The sequence below is a fragment of the Phyllobates terribilis genome, unplaced genomic scaffold, assembly GCF_046119375.1.
Source record: "Phyllobates terribilis strain yellow unplaced genomic scaffold, ASM4611937v1 Scaffold_12__6_contigs__length_324123572, whole genome shotgun sequence".
Classification (NCBI taxonomy): Eukaryota; Metazoa; Chordata; class Amphibia; order Anura; family Dendrobatidae; genus Phyllobates; species Phyllobates terribilis.
The window spans coordinates 299,281,488-299,302,181 of NW_027362772.1; the positions used below are offsets into that span (position 1 = coordinate 299,281,488).

Sequence of the window (20,694 nt, forward strand, 5' to 3'; positions counted from 1 at the left end):
CTCGTCCAAGTGTCTGTGGTGAAATGCACCCTGTCACACACAGAGTTTCTCAAAGAAGCGGTGATGTTGTGTGCGACATGCTGGTGGAGCGCAGGCACACCTTTCTTTGAGAAGTAGTGCCGACTGGGCATCTGGTACTGGGGCAATGCAACGGACATAAGGTCTCGAAAATCCTCTGTGTCCACCAGGCGGAAAGGCAGCATTTCTGTAGCCAACAGCTTGCAGATGGAGAAATTCAACCTCTTAGCTTTGTCATGGCTAGGAGGAAATGGTCTTTTACTTGTCTACATCTGAAGGACTGAGGGCTGACTGTTGTGCTTAGACGGGGTTGAGTAGGGTGTTTCCGGCAAACTGACGGTCTGTGAGGACGATACAGGCAGAAAAGTTAGGTTGCCTTGATCCAAAGGTGGTGCTCTCGATGTCGGAGAGCGCTCAACACCAGCTGCTGTTTCCACTTCCAAATGAAATGATGACCTGCCATTCACACTGGCTGTTGCGGGTAAAGAGGTGGCAGGTCTGCGTCCAAAAACATGTGTGACTGCTGTCCCCCAGTCACAGAGGATGTGTTATGATCTGCTACAAGAACTAAGGAAAGATAGGAAAACTGTCCCTACAATAGGACTAAGCTGATTCCCTACGATTCAGCGGGCAACCTGTTCCTTGTGAACAGACCCGCCTTCGTCCTCATCTAGTCTGAACGCAGACCTATAGATATAAGGGAGGGGTCCCTAAAAGTACTAAGGACTGGGACAAAATTGGACACCCCCTAGCAGAAGTTGTAGTGGAGCAAAAAGACAAACAGACAAAAATACGTGGTTGGCCCGGCCCGCTAGGCCGCATTGTAGCACAGTGAGCTTCCCACTGCAACTTATGCTTCATATCCATGTGACGGTTCATGCATGAAGTACTCAAACTATGGATTTTTTGGCCTCTACTTAGCTTTTGCTGACAAATATTACAGATAACACGAGTTGGGTCATCCTTATCGATCTGAAAAAATGCCCAGGCTATGCAAGGCTTAGAGCCCATGAGACCTGGAGAGCCACCACGACTTGTGGTCAGAGGCAGAGTTGTGGTTGAGGATGAAGTTGTTGACGTGCTTCCAGTACTCCGTCTCTGTCCAGGAAGGCGCAATCTAACCTCGTCGTCAATAGCATCCTCCTCCACCTCCTCTGCTGACCTCATCTTTTGGCTGACTGTGGGTGTACAGTAAGTGGGATCTCCAACCTCGTCATCATCACCCTGTGTGTTCTCACACCCATCGTCCTCAGAGCCAACCTCTTCCTGCCCTGACCGAAAAGTCAAGTTGTCACTCCAATCAGGTATTTGAGTCTCATCATCGTCTTCATCATTGTCTCCACCAACAGGAGTTACAGTTTGGGAACGAGGGTCTACCTTCTTCATCTGGTCCTGTATCCGAAACATAAAGATTCTGGGCATCAGTGCAGATCATTTCCTCGTCTGGATTCACAGAAGCTCTGGAGCCGACCTCTGATTCCTAGGCTATAGTATGAGTAAACAGCTCTGCAGACTCAACCATCTGTTCTACCCCATACTCAGACGGGCAGCTGGAGACTTGGGAGCTGTGAGGAAGCAAGTGCGATTGGGGTGACACCTCTGAGGACTGGAGTATTTGTGATGTTGAAGTTGAGGAGGAGGAGAGCCCACTTGAAGGAGCACTTGATATCCATTGAAGCACCTGCTGTTTTTGTGCCTCATCTGGAATTTGTAGCTATGGGCGTGTCCGTAAGAAAGGGATCGTATCACATTGTCCACGAAAAGAAGTAGACATCTTAGTTTGGCTGGCAGATGGTCTTTCTTCTGCAGATGTTACTGTTGCTTTAACACCTACCCCACGGACACAATCTTTTTTTCCCTTTCCAACACGCCTATTCCCCTTTCCACCAGCAGCAGGCCCTTTGCCACTCATTTTGGTGGTTAACTAATTGACAACTCTGTAGTTGTTTGCACAAAAAACAATGGATGGAAACCGAGCAGAGCTGAGTGGCCAAACTGTGGTACTAGCCCAAAGGGATTGGCTGGGTTAGATGCAGTAAAACAATTTTATTAGATACACAGATGGTGTAGCTTGGTACAGATGGGCTACTACAATGAGTAACAGACACTGCTACAGGCCCAAAAGTAATTACTGAGCTAGATGCAGTAAAAAATTGTTATTAAATACAAAGGTGGTGTAGCTTGGTACAATTGGACTACTACAATGAGTAACAGACACTGCTACAGACCCAAAAGTATTTACTGGGCTAGATGCAGTAAAAAATTGTTATTAAATACAAAGGTGGTGTAGCTTGGTACAGATGGGCTACTACAATGAGTAATAGACACAGCTACTATGCCCAAAAGGTTTTACTTGGCTAGGTGCAGTAAAAATTTGGTATTAGATACACAGGTGGTGTAGCTTGCAACACAGATAGGCTACTCCACTGACTAACACTGCTAGAGGCCCAAAAGGATTGGCTTAGCTAGATTTAGCCAAATGATGTGAAAAACATTTGCACAGCACTGGCACAGGCCTGCCTGGCAAAAAGTGCTAGGAACTGCTGTAACCTAGCCCTCAAAAGGGCTGCAATTACAACTAGTCTCTACTCCCTAAACCTATCTGTCTATTTAAGAGCAAATTCGCTTGCAATTTACACAGTTAAAAAGTATAGCGCCCACAGCAGCAGCGGTGCCGTCTAACACTCAGCTGCAGCAGAGAGAAAATGGTGGCGACGGGGAAAATGGCTGGGTCTTATAGGGCAAGGACATGTTACATACACAGCCAATGACACATGCCCTTGCTTGTGTGAAAAAAAAGCACTTCGCTGCGTGTGTGCGCTGCTGATAGGCTGACAGACTGCTCCGCCCCACTGTAAATGCGGGAAAGAAAAAAAAATGGAGATCGGCATTATTTCTGCAGAGATCCATCCCCTGCCCCTCCCCCCGTCCACTCTACACTGAAACTGTCTATTAACATTGGATTTTTTCACAGTAATACTGTTAATCAGTTACGATTTTGGTGCACGAACAGTTATCGAACATAACCTCGAACAGCCGGATTTTTTGCAAATCGTTCAGGTACGTCGAACGGCTCGAACACCGCCCAAAACAGCTCGAATTTGAGATTGGCGACCAGTTCGAGTCGAACACTGCTCATCTCTAGTCAAAATATGTTTTATATATGATGTCATTTTCTGATGATTTGCATTTCCTTTGAGTTTTAGTATATCAAAAACATGTCACCGATCACTTGTTGAACATGTAAAATACTTGTTCATCATGTGAAATTTTTTTTTGCCTTTTTTTCTGTGCGTCAACATAGTAATAATGTCCCCTCTGTGCCTACAAATACTAACAGTGCACCCTGCATCACAAACAAATGTCCCTTTTCTGCCCCATGCAATAGTAATTCCATACGACTATTTAAATCCTCTCATAGCCAAAGGGTATGTGCCCACGTTGAGTATTTGGATGCAGAAATTTCTGCACAAATGCTAAGGCTGTGTGCACACGTTGCAGATTTGGTGTGTATTTCCCATGCAGATTTGCTAGCAAAACCTGAAGCAATCCTGATGCCAGCAAAGTGAATGAGAAACCTGAAGTGTCATGCACACATTACTTATTGTTAACTTGCAGATTTAGTGCAGAAAATAATCTGCAGCTTGTCAATTCTCTGTGCATTTTTGCCCTGTGTTTTTCACCATTGACTTCACTCAAAACAGTCAAAAATGCTGCAAAAATGCAGCAAAATCGCACGTTTTTGTAGCTGTGTTTTTCCTGCCAGGAGATGCAGAAATGGTGCAGAAATTTCTACATCCATTTACTCAACATGTGCACATACCTTTACGATGCAAATTAAAAATAAGCTGAAACTCATCGTACCCCACTCTCACAAAGTGGGTTGGTAGATTCTTCCTTATTCCTACATTTTTCCGCCTGGCATAGGCGATACAATGGAAATACTGTATGTCATCCCATCGCCTGACATCTCCTTCCTTACATCATCTGTAGGACACAAACTTAAAGCTGCCTGTGGCTTGCCAGATTGTGTAGCAGAGCAGGGGGTCAATCACTCTATGCTTTGTTTTTAATGGCATCTGTATCCTAAGAACATTAAATGTGATGTGGACCCATTAGTCCGCTGCCAGATCAGCAGTCTTACCTTGGTTGTGACAGTTTTGAGACTCAACATCATTAGAAGGTTGGAGAACCAGATTGAGGCATAGCTTTTTCTGGTTCAACAAAACAGTAGTATTTATATCAACTGACTCAGATGAACCTAAAAGAACCAGTTGAACCCTATCCATGGGTACACAATGTCCGTATTAGACTGTCATAGCTTCTCAGTGTGTCTGCTTGAGGGTGTCATGCCAGGTGTGGGAAAAACTTAGTGTAACACAAAGGGAGAAAGGAAAGGGAGCCCATACTCTAGGGAAAAGGGAAAGGGGAGACCTCCTAGTCTGGTCTAGTGTCACCCTGTCTCAACTACCGTCCCTATATTGGCTCTTCACCAATCACCGCACTCGTGCCTCGCCCGGACTTTCCTTGGCATATGGCTAAGGCTAGGGATGGGAGGAGATGAGCAGTAGTCGATCTCCACTAAACTCTATAGACAACAAGGGTAGACAAACAGGGGGGATTGCTTAGCTTTAGACGACTGCAGACAGATGGCCTCAAACTCCAGAGAGGATGAAGTACTGCTCTTGGTAAAGCCTCACAAGTAGTAATGAATATTACCGGCACCTCCCTCTGACACACCAGGTATTTATACACTCAGGCCAGGGAGTTAATTAGCCAGGGGGAGGTAGCCGCTGGGTCCTAGAGACATCCAGCCTCTAATAAGATGTCTGTAATGCCAAATGTAGAGATCTCCTGCAATCAACTGCAGGGCGACTGTCTGTCACCTCTGACACACCCATGACCGTACCCCCCCTCTACGAGTGGCCTCCGGATGCTCAGGACCGGGTTTCTCAGAAAAAGAGGTGTGAAATGAGCAAAACAATCTGGGAGGGTTCACCTCTGATGCAGAAACCCACATCCTCTCCTCTGGACCATAGCCTTTCCAAGTGCACCTTGTATTGAAGAGAACGACATTGGAGATGAGAATCTACAATCCTCATAATCTGGAAATCTGGATTACCATCAACCATTACTGGGGGCGGTGGTAGAGGCGAGAACTCAAGAGGTTCCACATATTTTTTAAGTAAGGACCTATGGAACACATTGTGGACTTTAAGGGCCTGAGGAAGCTCAAGATGAAACGCTGCTGGGTTAATGACAGTGGTTATTTTATAGGGACCAATAAACCTAGGTCACAGCTTCCAAGAAGGAACCTTCAATCTTATATTCCTGGTAGACAACCACACAAAGTCATTCACATTCAGCTCCGGACCTGGCAAGCGTTTTCTGTCAGCCAAACGTTTATACCTGTCTCCCATGATCTTTAAATTACTCAGCACACCCTGCCCTACCAAGGAGAGTGATGAAGCAAACCGTTCCTCCTCAGGAACTCCTGAAGTTCCTCCCCCACTAAAGGTACAAAACTGTGGGTGATATCCGCATGCACCGAAGAACGGTGACCTGCCAGTGGATTCTTGATGATGATTATTAATGGTAAATTCTGCCAGCAGTAGGTAGGATGCCCAATCCTCCTGTTTTTCGTAAACAAAACACCTGAGGTAGGTGTTAAGAGAACGGTTGAAAACAACTTTATTATAATGGAACGCAACCGACCAATGCAGCCTGGTGGACTGCGGCCGAACACCTTCTGGGTGAGAAGGTAAAACAACCAACTTAAATTACAATCCCCTCCGTGTTACAGCACACCAGAGCGGGAATAGGAATTCGCACTATCTCCGTTAACTTGCACGAGAGATGTGTGATAAATAAAGTATCTGTAGTCCTGTTGCTGCACAGGGACTACACAGTTGGCGCTAGGATGCGTGTATGACTCACGCCGGTGTATAAGTGCTCTCAGCCGGCGTGCTACCGGACTGAGGAGAATCTCTCCACGTGGCTTACAGGCGGTACCGGGAATACGGCGTCTGCAGACTGCTCGAGGTGTATGGCGACCCCTTAGTCGGAGCCAGACTGTCAGACGAAGCTACCTGCCTATTTCCACTAACCTGCCTATTTCCACTAAAGCACCCGTGGAGCTCAAACGACCAAGCGTCCACACAACACCATCACTGCTCAATGATCAGAGCGCGCCGCCATGTTTGTGGGCGGGCTTTTTAAAGATTAAGCCCTGCCCACCATCACCTGCGACCAATCAGGCAGTGCCAGGTCACCGGATCAGCTGACTCCCAAACCACCAATCACGGTCCGCCATGTCACGGGCATGCTCAGTGCAGAGAATCCTGGACTTAGGCTGTAGCAGCCCTGTTTCCCTCCGCAACCTACGCTTCATGTTGCTAGGGATAAAGACTCAGGAAACAACTCGTCCATCTCGTGCACCAGCTAGGTGTTGGGACTGACAAAAATGCTGAGCAGCATCAGCCCTGACTGGACCAGAATGGGAGACCACAGAATCCCCTGATGGCTCTGAACCAATTTCAAATCCAGCAAACGCCTGACACCTAACAGTAGGTCTCCAAATTCTGATTGACATGCTTGGTCTGTCCATTCAACTGAGGGTGGAAGCCAGAGGAAAAGGACAGCTGAACCCCCAGTTGAGAACAGAATACCTTCCAGAACTTGGAAACAAACTGGGTCCCCTGATCTGACACCACATCAGAGGGAACCCTGTGAAGCTTGACAATCTTATTTATGAACACCTGAGTAAGTATCTTGGCATTTGGAAGTGCAGGCAATGCGACAAAATGAACTATTTTACTGAACCTATGAACTACCACCAAAACCACTGTTTTCCTGCAGAAACTGGTAGGTCAGTAATAAATTCCATAGACAAGTGTGTCCATGGCCTACTAGGGATAGGTAGCGGAAGAAGAGTAACAGATGGACGGGTATGCGAAACCTTAGAACGCGCGCAAATATTACAAGCAGCTACGTGTTCAATTACATCCCGATGCAACACTGGCCACCAAAAACAACGAGAGAGGAGGTCCCCGGTTGCCTTACCACCTGGATGACAAGCAAACACAGAGTTATGATGTTCCTTAATTACTTTGCGACGCAGATTAAATGGTGCAAATAACTTTCCTGAAGGGCAGAAGGCAGGGGCGTCCCCCTGAGCCTTCAACACCTCACCCTCTAGCTCAGGATAAAGTGCCGAAATGACTACCCCTTTCTGTAATATCAGGGCAGGGTTGTTATGGTCACCACCACCAGGGAAGCTCTGGGAAAAAGCATCAGGCTTGACATTTTTGACCCCTGGACGAAAAGTGACAGCAAAATTGAACCTAGCAAAAAACAGGGACTAACTGGCTTGCCTAGGGTTGAGACGTTTAGCTGACTGGAGATATGACAGGTTCTTATGGTCAGTAATAACAGTAATAGGATGGACAGCCCCCTCCAACCAATGCCATTCCTCGAACACCAATTTGATTGCCAAAAGTTCCCTATTACCCACGTCATAATTTCTCTCAGCCGAAAACAATTTTTTAGAAAAGAAGGCGCATGGACACCATTTACCAGGGGACAAACCCTGATACAACACAGCCCCAACCCCGACATCCGACACATCAACCTTCACAATAAAGGGTTGAGAAACATCTGGTTGACTGAGTATAGGTACAGTGGCAAAATGATTCTTTAAGGAAGAAAAAGCCTGGAGGGAAGCATCCGACCATTTGGAAAAATCAGACCCCTTCTCAGTCATGTCAGTAAGGGGTTTCACAATAACAGAGTAATTTTGGATGAATTTCCGGTAAAAATTAGTAAAGTCCAGAAAACATTGAAGAGCCTTCAGGTTCTCGGGATGTTCCCAGTCAAGGACTGCATGGATCTTCTCCGGATCAATCCGAAAACCTGAAGATGACAAAAAGTACCCCAAAAACTGCACCTCCTGAACAGCAAAAACACATTTTTCTAGTTTGTCATAAAGCTTGTTATCCCTTAATATATGGAGCACCTGCTTAACATGCCCACAATGAGTCTCAAAATCAGGTGAGTAAAGCAAAATATCGTCCAGATAGGCCACCACAAACCTCCCCACCAAATGATGGAAAATATTATTTATAAAATGCTGGAATACCGCAGGTGCATTGGTCAAACCAAAAGGCATAACCAGACTCTCAAAATGTTCTTCCGGGGTATTGAATGCTGTTTTCCATTCATCCCCTTCTCTGATTCTAACCAGATTGTAGGCTCCCCTTAATTCCAACTTGGAGAATACCTTAGCTCCCACAACCTGGCTGAACAAATCAGGAATCAGAGGAAGAGGGTATAGATCACAGATGGTAATTTGATTTAATTCCCGGAAATCTAAACAGGGACATAGACTGCCATCTTTTTTCTTCACAAAGAAGAACACTGCTGTGAAGATGAGGGTCTGATGTGACCCTTATCCAGACTTTCCGCAATGAAATCCTTCATGGCTTGTCTCTCAGGGCCAGAGAGATTATACAGTCTGGACTTTGGTAGTTTAGCTCTGGGGGTTCGGTTAATAGGACAGTCATAAGCACGATGAGGAGGCAAATCCTGACACCCCCTCTCAGAAAAAACATCCTCAAAACCAGACAGAAAAGCAGGTAATATTTATGCAGAGACAGTAGCAAGGGAAATATCTAAACAGTTCTCATGGCAGTAATTTCGCCATCCAATAATCTCCTCAATTTGTCAATCCACACATGGATTATGTTTAACAAGCCAAGGAATACCCAAGACAATCGGTGTGGGAAGATTGTCCAGGACATAGCAAAAGATTATTTCACAATGAACTGACCGCACCCTCAGTTTTACATTATGTACAATCTGAGTAAATGCTTTCTGTGCAAGTGGCGCCGAGTCGATGGCGAAAATGGAAATAGGTTTATCCAAAGTACAGCAAGCAAGATCATGAGTGTTCACAAACTCAGCATCCACCATGCTGACTCCAGCTCCACTGTCAACAAGCACAGAAATTTTCTCGGTTTTGTTCTCTAGCACCATCTCTGCTGTCAGGACAAAAGGGGAACTGCAGTTTGGCCACAAATGCACCCCTTGTTTATCCAACTCCAGACTACCAAGAGTTAATTAAGTCTCCTTTTGTTTAGGAATTGAAGGACAGGTCCCAACAAAATGTCCCTTTTTCCTACAAAAACAACATACGCCTTCTTTCTTGCAAATCTCCTGGGAGATGTATGATGCAGAGACACAGCTTAACTGCATGGGTTCTTCCACCTCCCCCAATACTGATTCATGTCCAGGCCGCTCCCCTACAGAGGTACACAACCCCCACAAGAAGGCACCGAGGAAGGTGGTCTCACCCGTCTATCCCAAAGGCGTGTATCGAGACATATGGCCAAAGACATGGCAGCCTCCAAGGACTGAGGGGTTTCATATACTGCCAAGGCATCTTTCAACCTTTCAGTAAGCCCCTCACAAAATTTACTTCTAAGGGCTGAGTCCTTCCATTTGGAATCCGTTGCCCATCTACAGAATTCTGAACTGTACATTTCCACTGACCGATTCCCCTGCTGAAGGTGACGTAGCCTAGACTCAGCCAAGGCAACTCGGTCAGAGTCATCATAGATGAGGGCCAGAGCCCCAAAAAAAACCTCCACAGACTGGAGACAAACCAAGTCCTGCTGTAACGAAAACGCCCAGGACTTAGGATCTCCCTGCAATAGAGAGATCACAATACTAACCCGTTGCTCCTCATTACCAGAGGAGTAAGGACATGGTTTAAAGTACAATTTGCAGGCCTCCTTAAATACAAAAAACTTGTCCCTACCTCCTGAAAACCTGTCCGGTAGGGCAACCTTGGGTTCGGGCTGGACCGGCCTACCTGCAGAGACCCCCACATTGGCGACCTGTAACCCCTGATGCTACTGAACCTCACAGCAGAGGTCATTCACCTCCAGAGACAGACGGTGGAACTGCTCTGTGAGCTCTGCAACTGAACCCATACCAAGGGAGAAAGGAAAAAAAAAGGTCCACGCCCAAAAGCACACACAGAAAAAAGAAATGTCAGTTTCTTTTTTTTTTCTTTTCAAAACGTGCTCGGCCGGCTATAATATCACGCCAAGTGTGGGAAAGACTTACTGCCACACAAAGCAAAAAGGGAAAGGGAGCCCATACTCTAGGGAAAGGGGGAAAGGGAGACCTCCTAGTCTGGTCTAGTCTCACCCTATCTCAACTACCGTCCCTATATTGGCTCTTCACCAATCGCCGCACGCGTGCCTCGACCTGACTTGCCCTGGCGTATGGATAAGGCTAGGGACGGGAGGAGATAAGCACTGGTCGATTTCCACTAAACTCTATAGACAACAAGGGTAGACAAATGGGGGGGATTGCTTAGCTTTAGACAACTCCAGACAGATGCGCACACTGCCTCAAGCTCCAGAGAGGAAAAGTACTGCTCTTGGTAAAGCCTCACAAGTAGTAATGAATATCGCCGACACCTCCCTCTCATACACTCAGGCCAGGGAGCTAATTAGCCAGAGGGAGGTAGGCGATGGGTCCCAGAGACAGCCAGCCTCTAAGAAGATGTCTGTAATGCCAAACGTAGAGATGTTCTGCAACCAACTGCAGGGCGACTGTCTGTCACCTCTGACACACCCATGACAGAGGGTCTGTCTATAGGTAGTAAGAGATTCAGATTTACCCCTTAGAAGCAGCTATGACCTCAGCCAGAGTAGTTTAACCCTTTACAAGCAGCTTTTTTCTCTTCTAGTACTCCAACTCTTTAGAAGCAATTATGCCCTCCTTTTGCAAATTAACCTTTTAGAAGCAGCTGTATCTTTCTATATCAAAGCTGCCTAATACATAGGGATATCCTATTACGTGGCTGAAATATAACAAAATTCGATGTGAAGTAAAGTTCAGGCTCCTGGCTGGAGGTGAGGAAAAGTTTTGCCTGATTTGCGTTTTGCAAATTCACAGCACATTTGGATGCATTGGTGAATTAATTGACCATGTTTCTACTTTGCTTTTGGCATAACTGAATCGATTCTCTCATTATATTGTATGAACCAGTGACTCAACACTGAATTCTGACCACATCCAAGCCCAACACTCCATTTACAATCAGACGCTTTATAGAATTTCTACACCTTTCCCTCCCCAACGGTCAGAATTTCCTAGAGAAAAGAATCTCACCATATTTTTGAGCTCACTGACGCTGACAAAGTCCAACTTACATCCCTGAAATACTAAAGGAAATTATCTGATTTATTTATGATAAATATATTTTTTTTAAAAAGTCACAATTTTATCTACTAAAAGTTTTTGTGTTTTCTTAGAAGCAATAGGTCATCGTGACTTCCATATTTTAATATTTTTCTTCAGGTCATATTAAAGGAGACATCTTGATTGACCTCAGTATTGGTCCACTGGTTCATCAATTTTTTGCAGCCTGCGAATATTTCAAACAAATCATCGTGCTGAAGATCAGAGACAGATGCATCATGGAGCTGAAAAGATGGGTGGAGGATCGTACAGGAGCATTTGATTGGGGTTATGCCGCAAAACTTCAAGTAGACCTAGAAGGAAAAAGGTAAAATATTTGTCCAAATATTAAAGGGAATCTACTGTATCACATTATTCATGCAATCCAAACAACGAGCCGCATGAATCAAGGATCGACTCCTGCGTTGTATGGGGAAGACATCTCAGTCTAGCTGAGCTGAAGGTGGAGGTGGTGACGGGGACTTACACCTTGGACTAGTCTCCTTGCTTCCGGCTGTGCTTTGAATGATAATTTTTCTCTGAAAAATTGCAGCGTTGCGGAATAAAATACAGATGTTTGTAATGTAGGAGCTGGTATCTGATTTATGGTTCTTATAGTTAAGGTAGCATGAATAATGTTACATGTTCCCTTTTGTGGAAATCAATTAAGTTATTAAAAAAATCTACCATAAGAAATCTGGTTTTCACTAGTACAAAAAATTAGAAGATACATTCCTTAAGTTGCCTGTACACCTTCACTAGCGGACAAGTGATTGTTAACTTGACAGTTATTTTTGCCCTAAAAAAGATCAAATAATTGTTGGTTGAACAAACATTTGGCTGACAGGAATCTCTCCTTACTTGGTCAAGTGTCCCTGTTTTCTTTATGAGAGAGCCATTGTCAGACACTTCAGGCAGCAGTTTATCTACTTGTAGACCAAAAGTATCAGCAATTAAAATTCCAGTGGCCAGATCCTTCTTTCCCCAACATTATTGATCTGGGGAAAGTTGGGAAACCACCATACACATTAAATTAGGGCCCAACTCCACCAGTGTTCAGACGACTTTAGTTAATGTGTATGGGGACCTTTATTCCAGCCCTCCACCACATATATATGTATATACACTGCTCAACAAAATAAAGGGAACACTTAAACAACAGAATATAACTCCAAGTAAATCAAACTTCTGTGAAATCAAACTGTCCACTTAGGAAGCAACACTGATTGACAATCAATTTCACATGCTGTTGTGCAAATGGAATAGACAAAAGATGGAAATTATTGGCAATTATCAAGACACCCTCAATAAAGGAGTTGTTCTGCAGGTGGGGACCACAGACCACATCTTAGTACCAATGCTTTCTGGCTGATGTTTTGGTCACTTTTGAATGTTGGTTGTGCTTTCACACTCGTGGTGTGGCGCCCCTGAGGGTTCGGCCGCCACAGGAATGTTGCACTTCTTTAATGGAGTGTGGTGCTCCTCCTCTGAGGTAAGTCCAGTGCGATGGTAGTGACGTAGCTTTTTGCATCCAACACCACATTTCCACCAGAGGGAGCTAGTATGCACTAGTGCTGCTCCCCTGGTTACAGGGAGACTGGGGAACACAAAGTGGTAGGAACCAGTTAGTGGGTGTGGGTGGAGGAACAGTTAGTGAGTGACACTTCTAATTTCATATATATTAGAATGCCATCTTTCATCTTGGTCTTTTTCGGTCTTTGGTTGGTCTCTGGCAGTCTGACTGTCAAGTGGTCGTACTGTGCTGTCAAAATACTGTGTGTAAAGTGACTTCCCTCCGGGAGCGCAGATCCTGTGTGGGCCTGCACCGGCATGGGACACAGCCCTCGTACCCCGATCTATGGGACGAGAGGGAGGTTGCAGACAAGGAATGTCTCAACCCGGCCAAGGACCAGGATCAAGAAGGCCCGGGAGCTTTAGAGTGTGGCTCCCTAGCAAATGGGTCCCGGGGAGGATGCAGATGGAGCGGAGCACGCCACCTGTCCTCTTCTACCTGATCTATTCAGAGGGATCCCGGCTGCAAGAGGGGTACCGGCCCCCAACACCCGACCTCGTACTCTATGTCCAGGACAGGAAAGCCCGGTTAGGCCCTGAGGATCCCAGCGGGCCTCGGCTGGAGAGGAATTGCCACCCGAGCCCTACACCTGAGAGGAGCTCAGAGGGGGACCCGGCCTATCTACACACGCACAGACGGGAGAGGGTAAAGTCTGTAGTGCAGGAGCACTCTGGTGTAGGGATGCTGCCTCACACTGGACTTCCTCGGAGGTAGTCGGACCCCCTTCCCTGGTGGCCGCAGGACTCCGCGAGGAGCAGGGAGAAGCCTTGCGCTGCTTATGAGAACTGTGAGTAAAGCCTTGGAAACTCATCCCTATGGCCTCCGGACTGTTCATTACGCGCCGTACCATGCGACGCGGTGCCCGCATTCCCCACGCTACTACTACTACCCCCTTCATCCTGCCTGGCCTGCCCTGATGCCCTGCTCTGCCTGTGGGGAGCAGTGAGAACTTTAGCCTCCATGACATCGGGCCTCAGCGGACTGCTAGCGGCGCTGGTGGCCCTTCACTAGACACCACAGGTGGCATAGTTGTTAATTAAGCCACTCAACCCGGAATAGCCCACACCATCTCTTTCTAATGTGACGGCCCTCAACACGGGTTGGGCCCGGGCCACGGCTGCATCCCATCTCTTCAACGCAGGGCCCGACACCGAGTCCCCCAACACCCAGGGTAAAACACGGGCTTTCTGAGTAGAGGAGTCACAACCTGGCGTAGTCGGCAGGGTATCGTGCCCGCAGCAGCAGAGAAAAGTGCCCATTGCTATCGGGTACTGTGTGCCTTACACCTTGAACTGTTGTTTTGACACTTAAAATGGCGCCCGCCCAAGAAGAACAGACGCCATGATGCTGTGAAAAGACTGACTTTGTACACCTCCCATCGTGGGCCGGGCTCCCGCTTGGCACCAAAAATGTGGACTGCCCCTTCCATCAGAGACTGTCCGCGGGGTAATGCCCGTCAAACAGGATGGGCTGAACGAAGGCGGGCCTGTCAGCATTCTGCCCAGGAACCGCCCCGAAAGAGGAGGAAAACGAAGCAAGCAACAAGGTGCGGCAATGTCAGTCGGAGCTTGGCAGTCAACGGAGGCAGTCATGGATGCCTCTGGGGAGCAAGACCACGCGACCACTGAACCCGTTTCAGGCCCTTCACCCGGCAGAGAGCAAGGCGGCAGCGTGTTAACCCCGGGAGATATTGAATTTCCCCATAAAGAAGCTCCAGAACTCACCAGGAGGCAGAAAGAGGCTCAGGAGGCGGCAACGGCAGCGTGGAAAGAGAAGATGCTGCAACGCATCCGAGACCGCCGCCGAGGAGTGGAGGTTCCAGAACCAGTCGGCCCTGAGGTCGAAGTCGAGAGTGACCTAACGGCAGGTGAGAGTGCAACCCCTGCCCCGGCTGAGGAGCCCTCGGAGACAATCCTGGACCTCATGGCGGAGTATATACTTCCCTAAGCAGTAACCTGGGAGCAAGCGCTAGCTCCCGAGCTGCAAGCGGCAGCCATCGGTGGGGACCTGCGCTGTCACGAAAGCTCAGAAACGGAGGTGCCTGGAGCTGCGGAGGAGGCTACCGGCTCCAACCCGGACTGGTTTGCATCTTCCGAGGACTTGAAGCAACCCGTCCTCACCCCGCTACCTGCACCAGTGGTGACCTGGCCCGAAGCCGAGGAGTGGGCCTGGGAAAACCAGGGGGGCGACCTAATGGGCTTCCTGTGGGAGACCAGATCTGAAGCGCACAGGAGGAGCCAATGGTGCAGCGATCAGGTCCTCCAGCTGGCCCGGGAGCAACGTCGGCGGGAGCAACGCTACGAGCGCCTCGAAGTCAGGACCAAGGCTACAAAGACTCGGGCGTGACAGGAGGAGGCCACCCGTCCCAGTCCCCGATATGAAGGCAAGGTCGTGCGGTTTCACCATGAGGAGGGGTGGGGGTTTATCCGGTGTCCCCTCTTCCGAGATGATGTGTTTGTCAGCAGGCGGGACATTGAGCCGCGCCTTAAGAAGGGACACCCCGGCCGGAACCTCTTCCCTGGCGATACTGTGACTTTTGCTCGCCACCAGGGGGAGCGTGGGTGGTATGCCCTGGACGTCCGTAAAGTGTCTGGGAGTGACGCCACCCCATCCTCATCCTCAGGTGACCGGCTAGCCTCTGTCGGGAGAAATGAGACCTTCCCTCCTCGCGAGCCCCAAGTCTAAAGCAGCCCCGGCTGCTGTTGTAGTTATTTAAAGTTTAGTTGAATGCTGCTATTTTTTTTTTTTTTTTTCCCTGTTTATAGAGACTTTGGTCCATGCAGACTATGGCAGGCGGCAGACTTTCCCTGTAAAAAGTTATGCATCTATTTAGGTGCTTCCTATTGGTTTTATACAAAACCGTGTCTTTTCTTCTACCTAAGACCTCAGAAGCAAAACCTGTCTAGAGTGGCATGTGTGGGGGTCCAACTCTGGATCTTCATGCCCTGCAGCCACCCCAGGGCCCACGTAGAGGGTTTAGGGCAGGTCCCTCTTGCTACTGAACTGACCGTCGTCACCTTTAACCAGTCCGCTGCCTTGATCAAAAAGTCTCTTGTCCTAATTTATAATTTTGCACTTATATATCTGTATTTTTATAATTTTATACTTTTGCACTTTTGAACTTTTATAACTGTTATGCAACATTACAAGAAATGTGCCTCCCATAAAGGGATGATAGTTCTACTTGTTTATATAAAAAGAAACTTTCCTGGGTGTTATTCCTTTGCAGCCCGCGGACGTACTGTGTTTTACCAGGGGGGAATGTGGCGCCCCTGAGGGTTCGACCGCCACAGGAATGTTGCACTTCTTTAATGGAGTGTGATGTTCCTCCTCTGAGGTAAGTCCAGTGCAATGGTAGTGACCTAGCTTTTTGCATCCAACACCACATTTCCCCCAGAGGGAGCAAGTATGCACTAGTGCTGCTCCCCTGGTTACAGGGAGACTGGGGTACACAAAGTGGTAGGAACCAGTTATTGGGTGTGGGTGGAGGAACAGTTAGTGAGTGACACTTCTAATTTCATATATATTAGAATGCCATCTTTGATCTTGGTCTTTTTCGGTCTTTGGTTGGCCTCTGGCAGTCTGACTGTCAAGTGGTCGTACTGTGCTGTCAAAATACTGTGTGTAAAGTGACTTCCCTCCGGGAGCGCAGATCCTGTGTGGGCCTGCACCGGCATGGGACACAGCCCTCGTACCCCGATCTATGGGACGAGAGGGAGGTTGCAGACAAGGAATGTCTCAACCCGGCCAAGGACCAGGATCAAGAAGGCCCGGGAGCTTTAGAGTGTGGCTCCCAAGCAAATGGGTCCCGGGGAGGATGCAGACGGAGCGGAGCACGCCACCTTTCCTCTTCTACCTGATCTATTCAGAGGGATTCCGGCTGCAAGAGGGGTACCGGCCCCCGACACCCGACCTCGTACTCTATGTCCAGGACGGGAAAGCCAGGTTAGGCCCTGAGGATCCCAGCGGGCCTCGGCTGGAGAGGAATTGCCACCCGAGCCCTACACCTGAGAGGAGCTCAGAGGGGGACCCGGCCTATCTACACACGCACAGACCGGAGAGGGTAAAGTCTGTAGTGCAGGAACACTCTGGTGTAGGGATGCTGCCTCACACTGGACTTCCTCGGAGGTAGTCGGACCCCCTTCCCTGGTGGTCACAGGACTCCGCGAGGAACAGGGAGAAGCCTTGCGCTGCTTATGAGAACTGTGAGTAAAGCCTTGGAAACTCATCCCTATGGCCTCCGGACTGTTCATTACGTGCTGTACCATGCGACGCGGTGCCCGCATTCCCCACGCTACTACTACTACCCCCTTCATCCTGCCTGGCCTGCCCTGAGGCCCTGCTCCGCCTGTGGGGAGCAGTGAGAGCTTTAGCCTCCATGACATCGGGCCTCAGTGGACTGCTAGCGGCGCTGGTGGCCCTTTACCAGACACCACAGGTGGCGTAGTCGTTAATTAAGCCACTCAACCCAGAATAGCCCACACCATCTCTTTCTAATGTGACGGCCCTGAGCGCAGGTCGGGCCCGGGCCACGGCTGCATCCCATCTCTTCAACACAGGGCCCGTCACCGAGTCCCCCAACACCCAGGGTAAAACACGGGCTTTCTGAGTAGAGGCGTCACAGTGGTAGCATGAGATGGACTCTACAACCCACAGAAGTTTCTCAGGTAGTGCAGCTCATCCAGGATGGCACATCAATGCGAGCTGTAGCAAGAAGGTTTGCTGTGTCTGTCAGCGTAGTGTCCAGAGGCTGGAGGTGCTACCAGGAGACAGGCCAACCCAGCAGCAGGACCGCTACCTCCCTCTTTGTGCAAGGAGGAACAGGAGGAGCACTGCCAGAGCCCTGCAAAATGACCTCCAACAGGCCACAAATGTGCATGTGTCTGCACAAACGGTTAGAAACCGACTCCATGAGGGTGGTATGAGGGCCCGACATCCACAGATTGGGGTTGTGCTCACAGCCCAACACCGTGCAGGACGCTTGGCATTTGCCACAGAACACCAGGATTGACAAAGTCGCCACTGGCGCCCTGTGCTCTTCACAGATGAAAGCAGGCTCATACTGAGCACATGTGACAGACGTGACAGAGTCTGGAGAAGCCATGGAGAGCGATCTGCTGCCTGCAACATCCTTCAGCATGACCGGTTTGGCAGTGGGTCAGTAATGGTGTGGGGTGGCATTTCTTTGGAGGGCCGCACAGCCCTCCATGTGCTCGCCAGAGGTAGCCTGACTGCCATTAGGTACCGAGATGAGATCCTCAGACCCCTTGTGAGACAATATGCTGGTGCGGTTGCCCCTGGGTTCCTCCTAATGCAGGACAATGCCAGACCTCATGTGGCTGGAGTGTGTCAGCAGTTCCTGCAAGATGAAGGCATTGAAGCCATGGACTGGCCCGCCCGTTCCCCAGACCTGAATCCTATTGAGCACATCTGGGACATCATGTCTCGCTCCATCCACCAACGTCACGTTGCACCACAGACTGTCCAGGAGTTGGCGGATGCTTTAGTCCAGGTCTGGGAGGAGATCCCACAGGAGACCATTCGCACCCTCATCAGGAGCATGCCCAGGCGTTGTAGGGAGGTCATACAGGCACGTGGAGGCCACACACAATACTGAGCCTCATTTTGACTTGTTTTAAGAACATTACATCAAAGTTGGATCAGCCTGTAGTGTGTTTTTCCACTTTAATTTTGGGGGTGACTCCAAATCCAGGCCTCCATTGGTTAATAAATTTGATTTCCATTGATGATTTTTGTGTGATTTTGTTGTCAGCACATTCAACTTTGTACAGAACAAAGTATTCAATGAGAATATTTCATTCATTCAGATTTAGGATGTGTTATTTGAGTGTTCCCTTTATTTTTTGGAGCAGTGTAAATTCTAGATATGGCCAAGGATGCATGTGTTCTAGATCGGTGAGGAGTGGGTTTTATTCTAAAGCTGATCAAACTGAATGAACTCAGCCAAAATGATCATTCATCTATTGATATTTAACCAAGAAGAATCACTTTAGCCAATCGAGGACACACAGTCATCATTTGAAAAAAAAAGTTGATCGTGTTTTCTAGAGACGAAAATGGTTGACATCGAAATTCAATACGTCAGATTCTGTCTTCCCCTAACTTTGTGTGAGTGTGATGGTGAAGATACATGAGACCTCCATACCCCTTGAGGCAAAAAGGAATTCTGGAAGACAGCAGGGTATCAATAGGGCCTTAATGACATTGCAGAATCAATGAGTGGGGAGATGGCTGTCAAAGATAGCTGGACACCCTATAGAGTAAAATGTCTGGTGTCCAAATTCAACACACCTTCCTTCAACATCAAGGGATAAGAAAGTACACGAGACCTCTATATACATGAGAAAATTGTTCAGTGTTACTGAAATCAGTGGATTTAACTCACTTTTCTGTAATGTGTTAGAATGACCAAGGCCAGTATATTAAAGACCTTCAACGTTTCCTCATGAACTTTCATATAACCTAATTAATGTTGTTAGTATAAAATAATAACTTTATACAATTTTTCCCATTTCTTTCAGTGACCAGTTTGAGGACAGAGAAGAAAAAGTGAGATCAGCCCTTCATTATGTAGTAAAATGTGATCTCAAGAAAGAAAATATCATGGACCCGATGGTCTTACCACCAGCAGATTGTATCATCAGCGCTTGGTTCCTGGATGTTATCAGCAAAGATCAGGATGATTACATCAGATATCTCAGGAAGTTCTCAAAGTTACTGAAACTTGGAGGACACATTATATTAATTGGGGATTTAGATACAACATTTCTGAAAGTCGGGAAAGACAAGGTTCATGTTCTCAATTACGATGAGGATTTTGCCAGGAAAGCTCTAGTTGGAGAAGGTTTTATCATTGACTGTTGTGAGGTTAAGAAGATATCGGATGTGAGTGACTATAGTGACTGTAAGGCCGTCATATTTTTTGCAGCTCACAAAGTGAAATAGATCAAAGTAGAAGCTTACAAACTACGTCTGAATATGAAGAGTTTAAAGTATGTTCTCCCCGTGTTTGCGTGGGTTTCCTCCAGGTTCTCCGGTTTCCTCCCACACTCCAAAGACATACTGATAGGGAATTTAGATTGTGAGCCCCGATGGGGACAGCGATGATAATGTATGTAAAGCGCTGTGGAATTAAATGGCGCTATATAAAAATAAAGATTATTATTATAATGAAGCTTTAACCTCAATATAATAATAATTAATCCAGCACATTGATCTTATTTAGAGAAACTAAAGAAAAACCTGTTCATTTTTCTAAGCAGTTTCAAATCCTTAAAATTCAGCAGCTACAATTTAAAGCATTAAATGATTTGCTTTAAGTCTTAAATTATATTAGTGTAATAATAATGTCATAATAGAACTTTAGAAAAATGGAATCTTCCTTTTCTTGTATGAAGTTTCTAACTCTCTGCTTAGACATAAAGTTAAAGGGAATCCGTCACCGGGTTTTGCCATTTAATCTGAGAGCAGCATAACGTAGAGGCACAGACCCTGATTTCAGTGATGTGTCACTTACTGGGCTGCTTGCTGTAGTTTTGATAAAATCACAGTTATATCAGTAGGAGAACTGGTAAACCTGCTGCCAGGGAGTCCTCCATATTTATTAGTTCTGGATATCCCCACCCGCACCACTGATTTCACAGAAAGCTGTCAGTCAGTGGTGTAGGTGGGGTTATATAGAGCTCAGCAGATAAAACACAGATTTTTTTTCAAAACTGCAGCAAGCAGCCCAGTAAGTGACACATCACTGGAATTAGGGTCTCAGCCCCTACATCATGCTTCTCTCAGTTGGGTTAGCAAAATCCTTGGGACAATTTGTCTAGCACCTT

At 47.4% G+C, this 20,694-nt stretch overlaps 1 protein-coding gene across 1 annotated transcript in view; it reads left to right on the top strand.

Annotated features, from left to right (window-relative positions):
- LOC141172746 (nicotinamide N-methyltransferase-like) overlaps positions 1–19,838 on the top strand; it is a 37,316-nt gene extending 17,478 nt beyond the window's left edge. The window contains exons 2-3 of the mRNA XM_073657217.1: positions 11,392–11,599; positions 19,387–19,838. Coding sequence (XP_073513318.1) covers positions 11,392–11,599; positions 19,387–19,810 — 632 coding nt within the window. The 3' untranslated portion in view covers positions 19,811–19,838. The remainder of the gene's footprint in view (positions 1–11,391; positions 11,600–19,386) is intronic.
- The last annotated feature ends 856 nt before the right edge of the window (positions 19,839–20,694 follow it).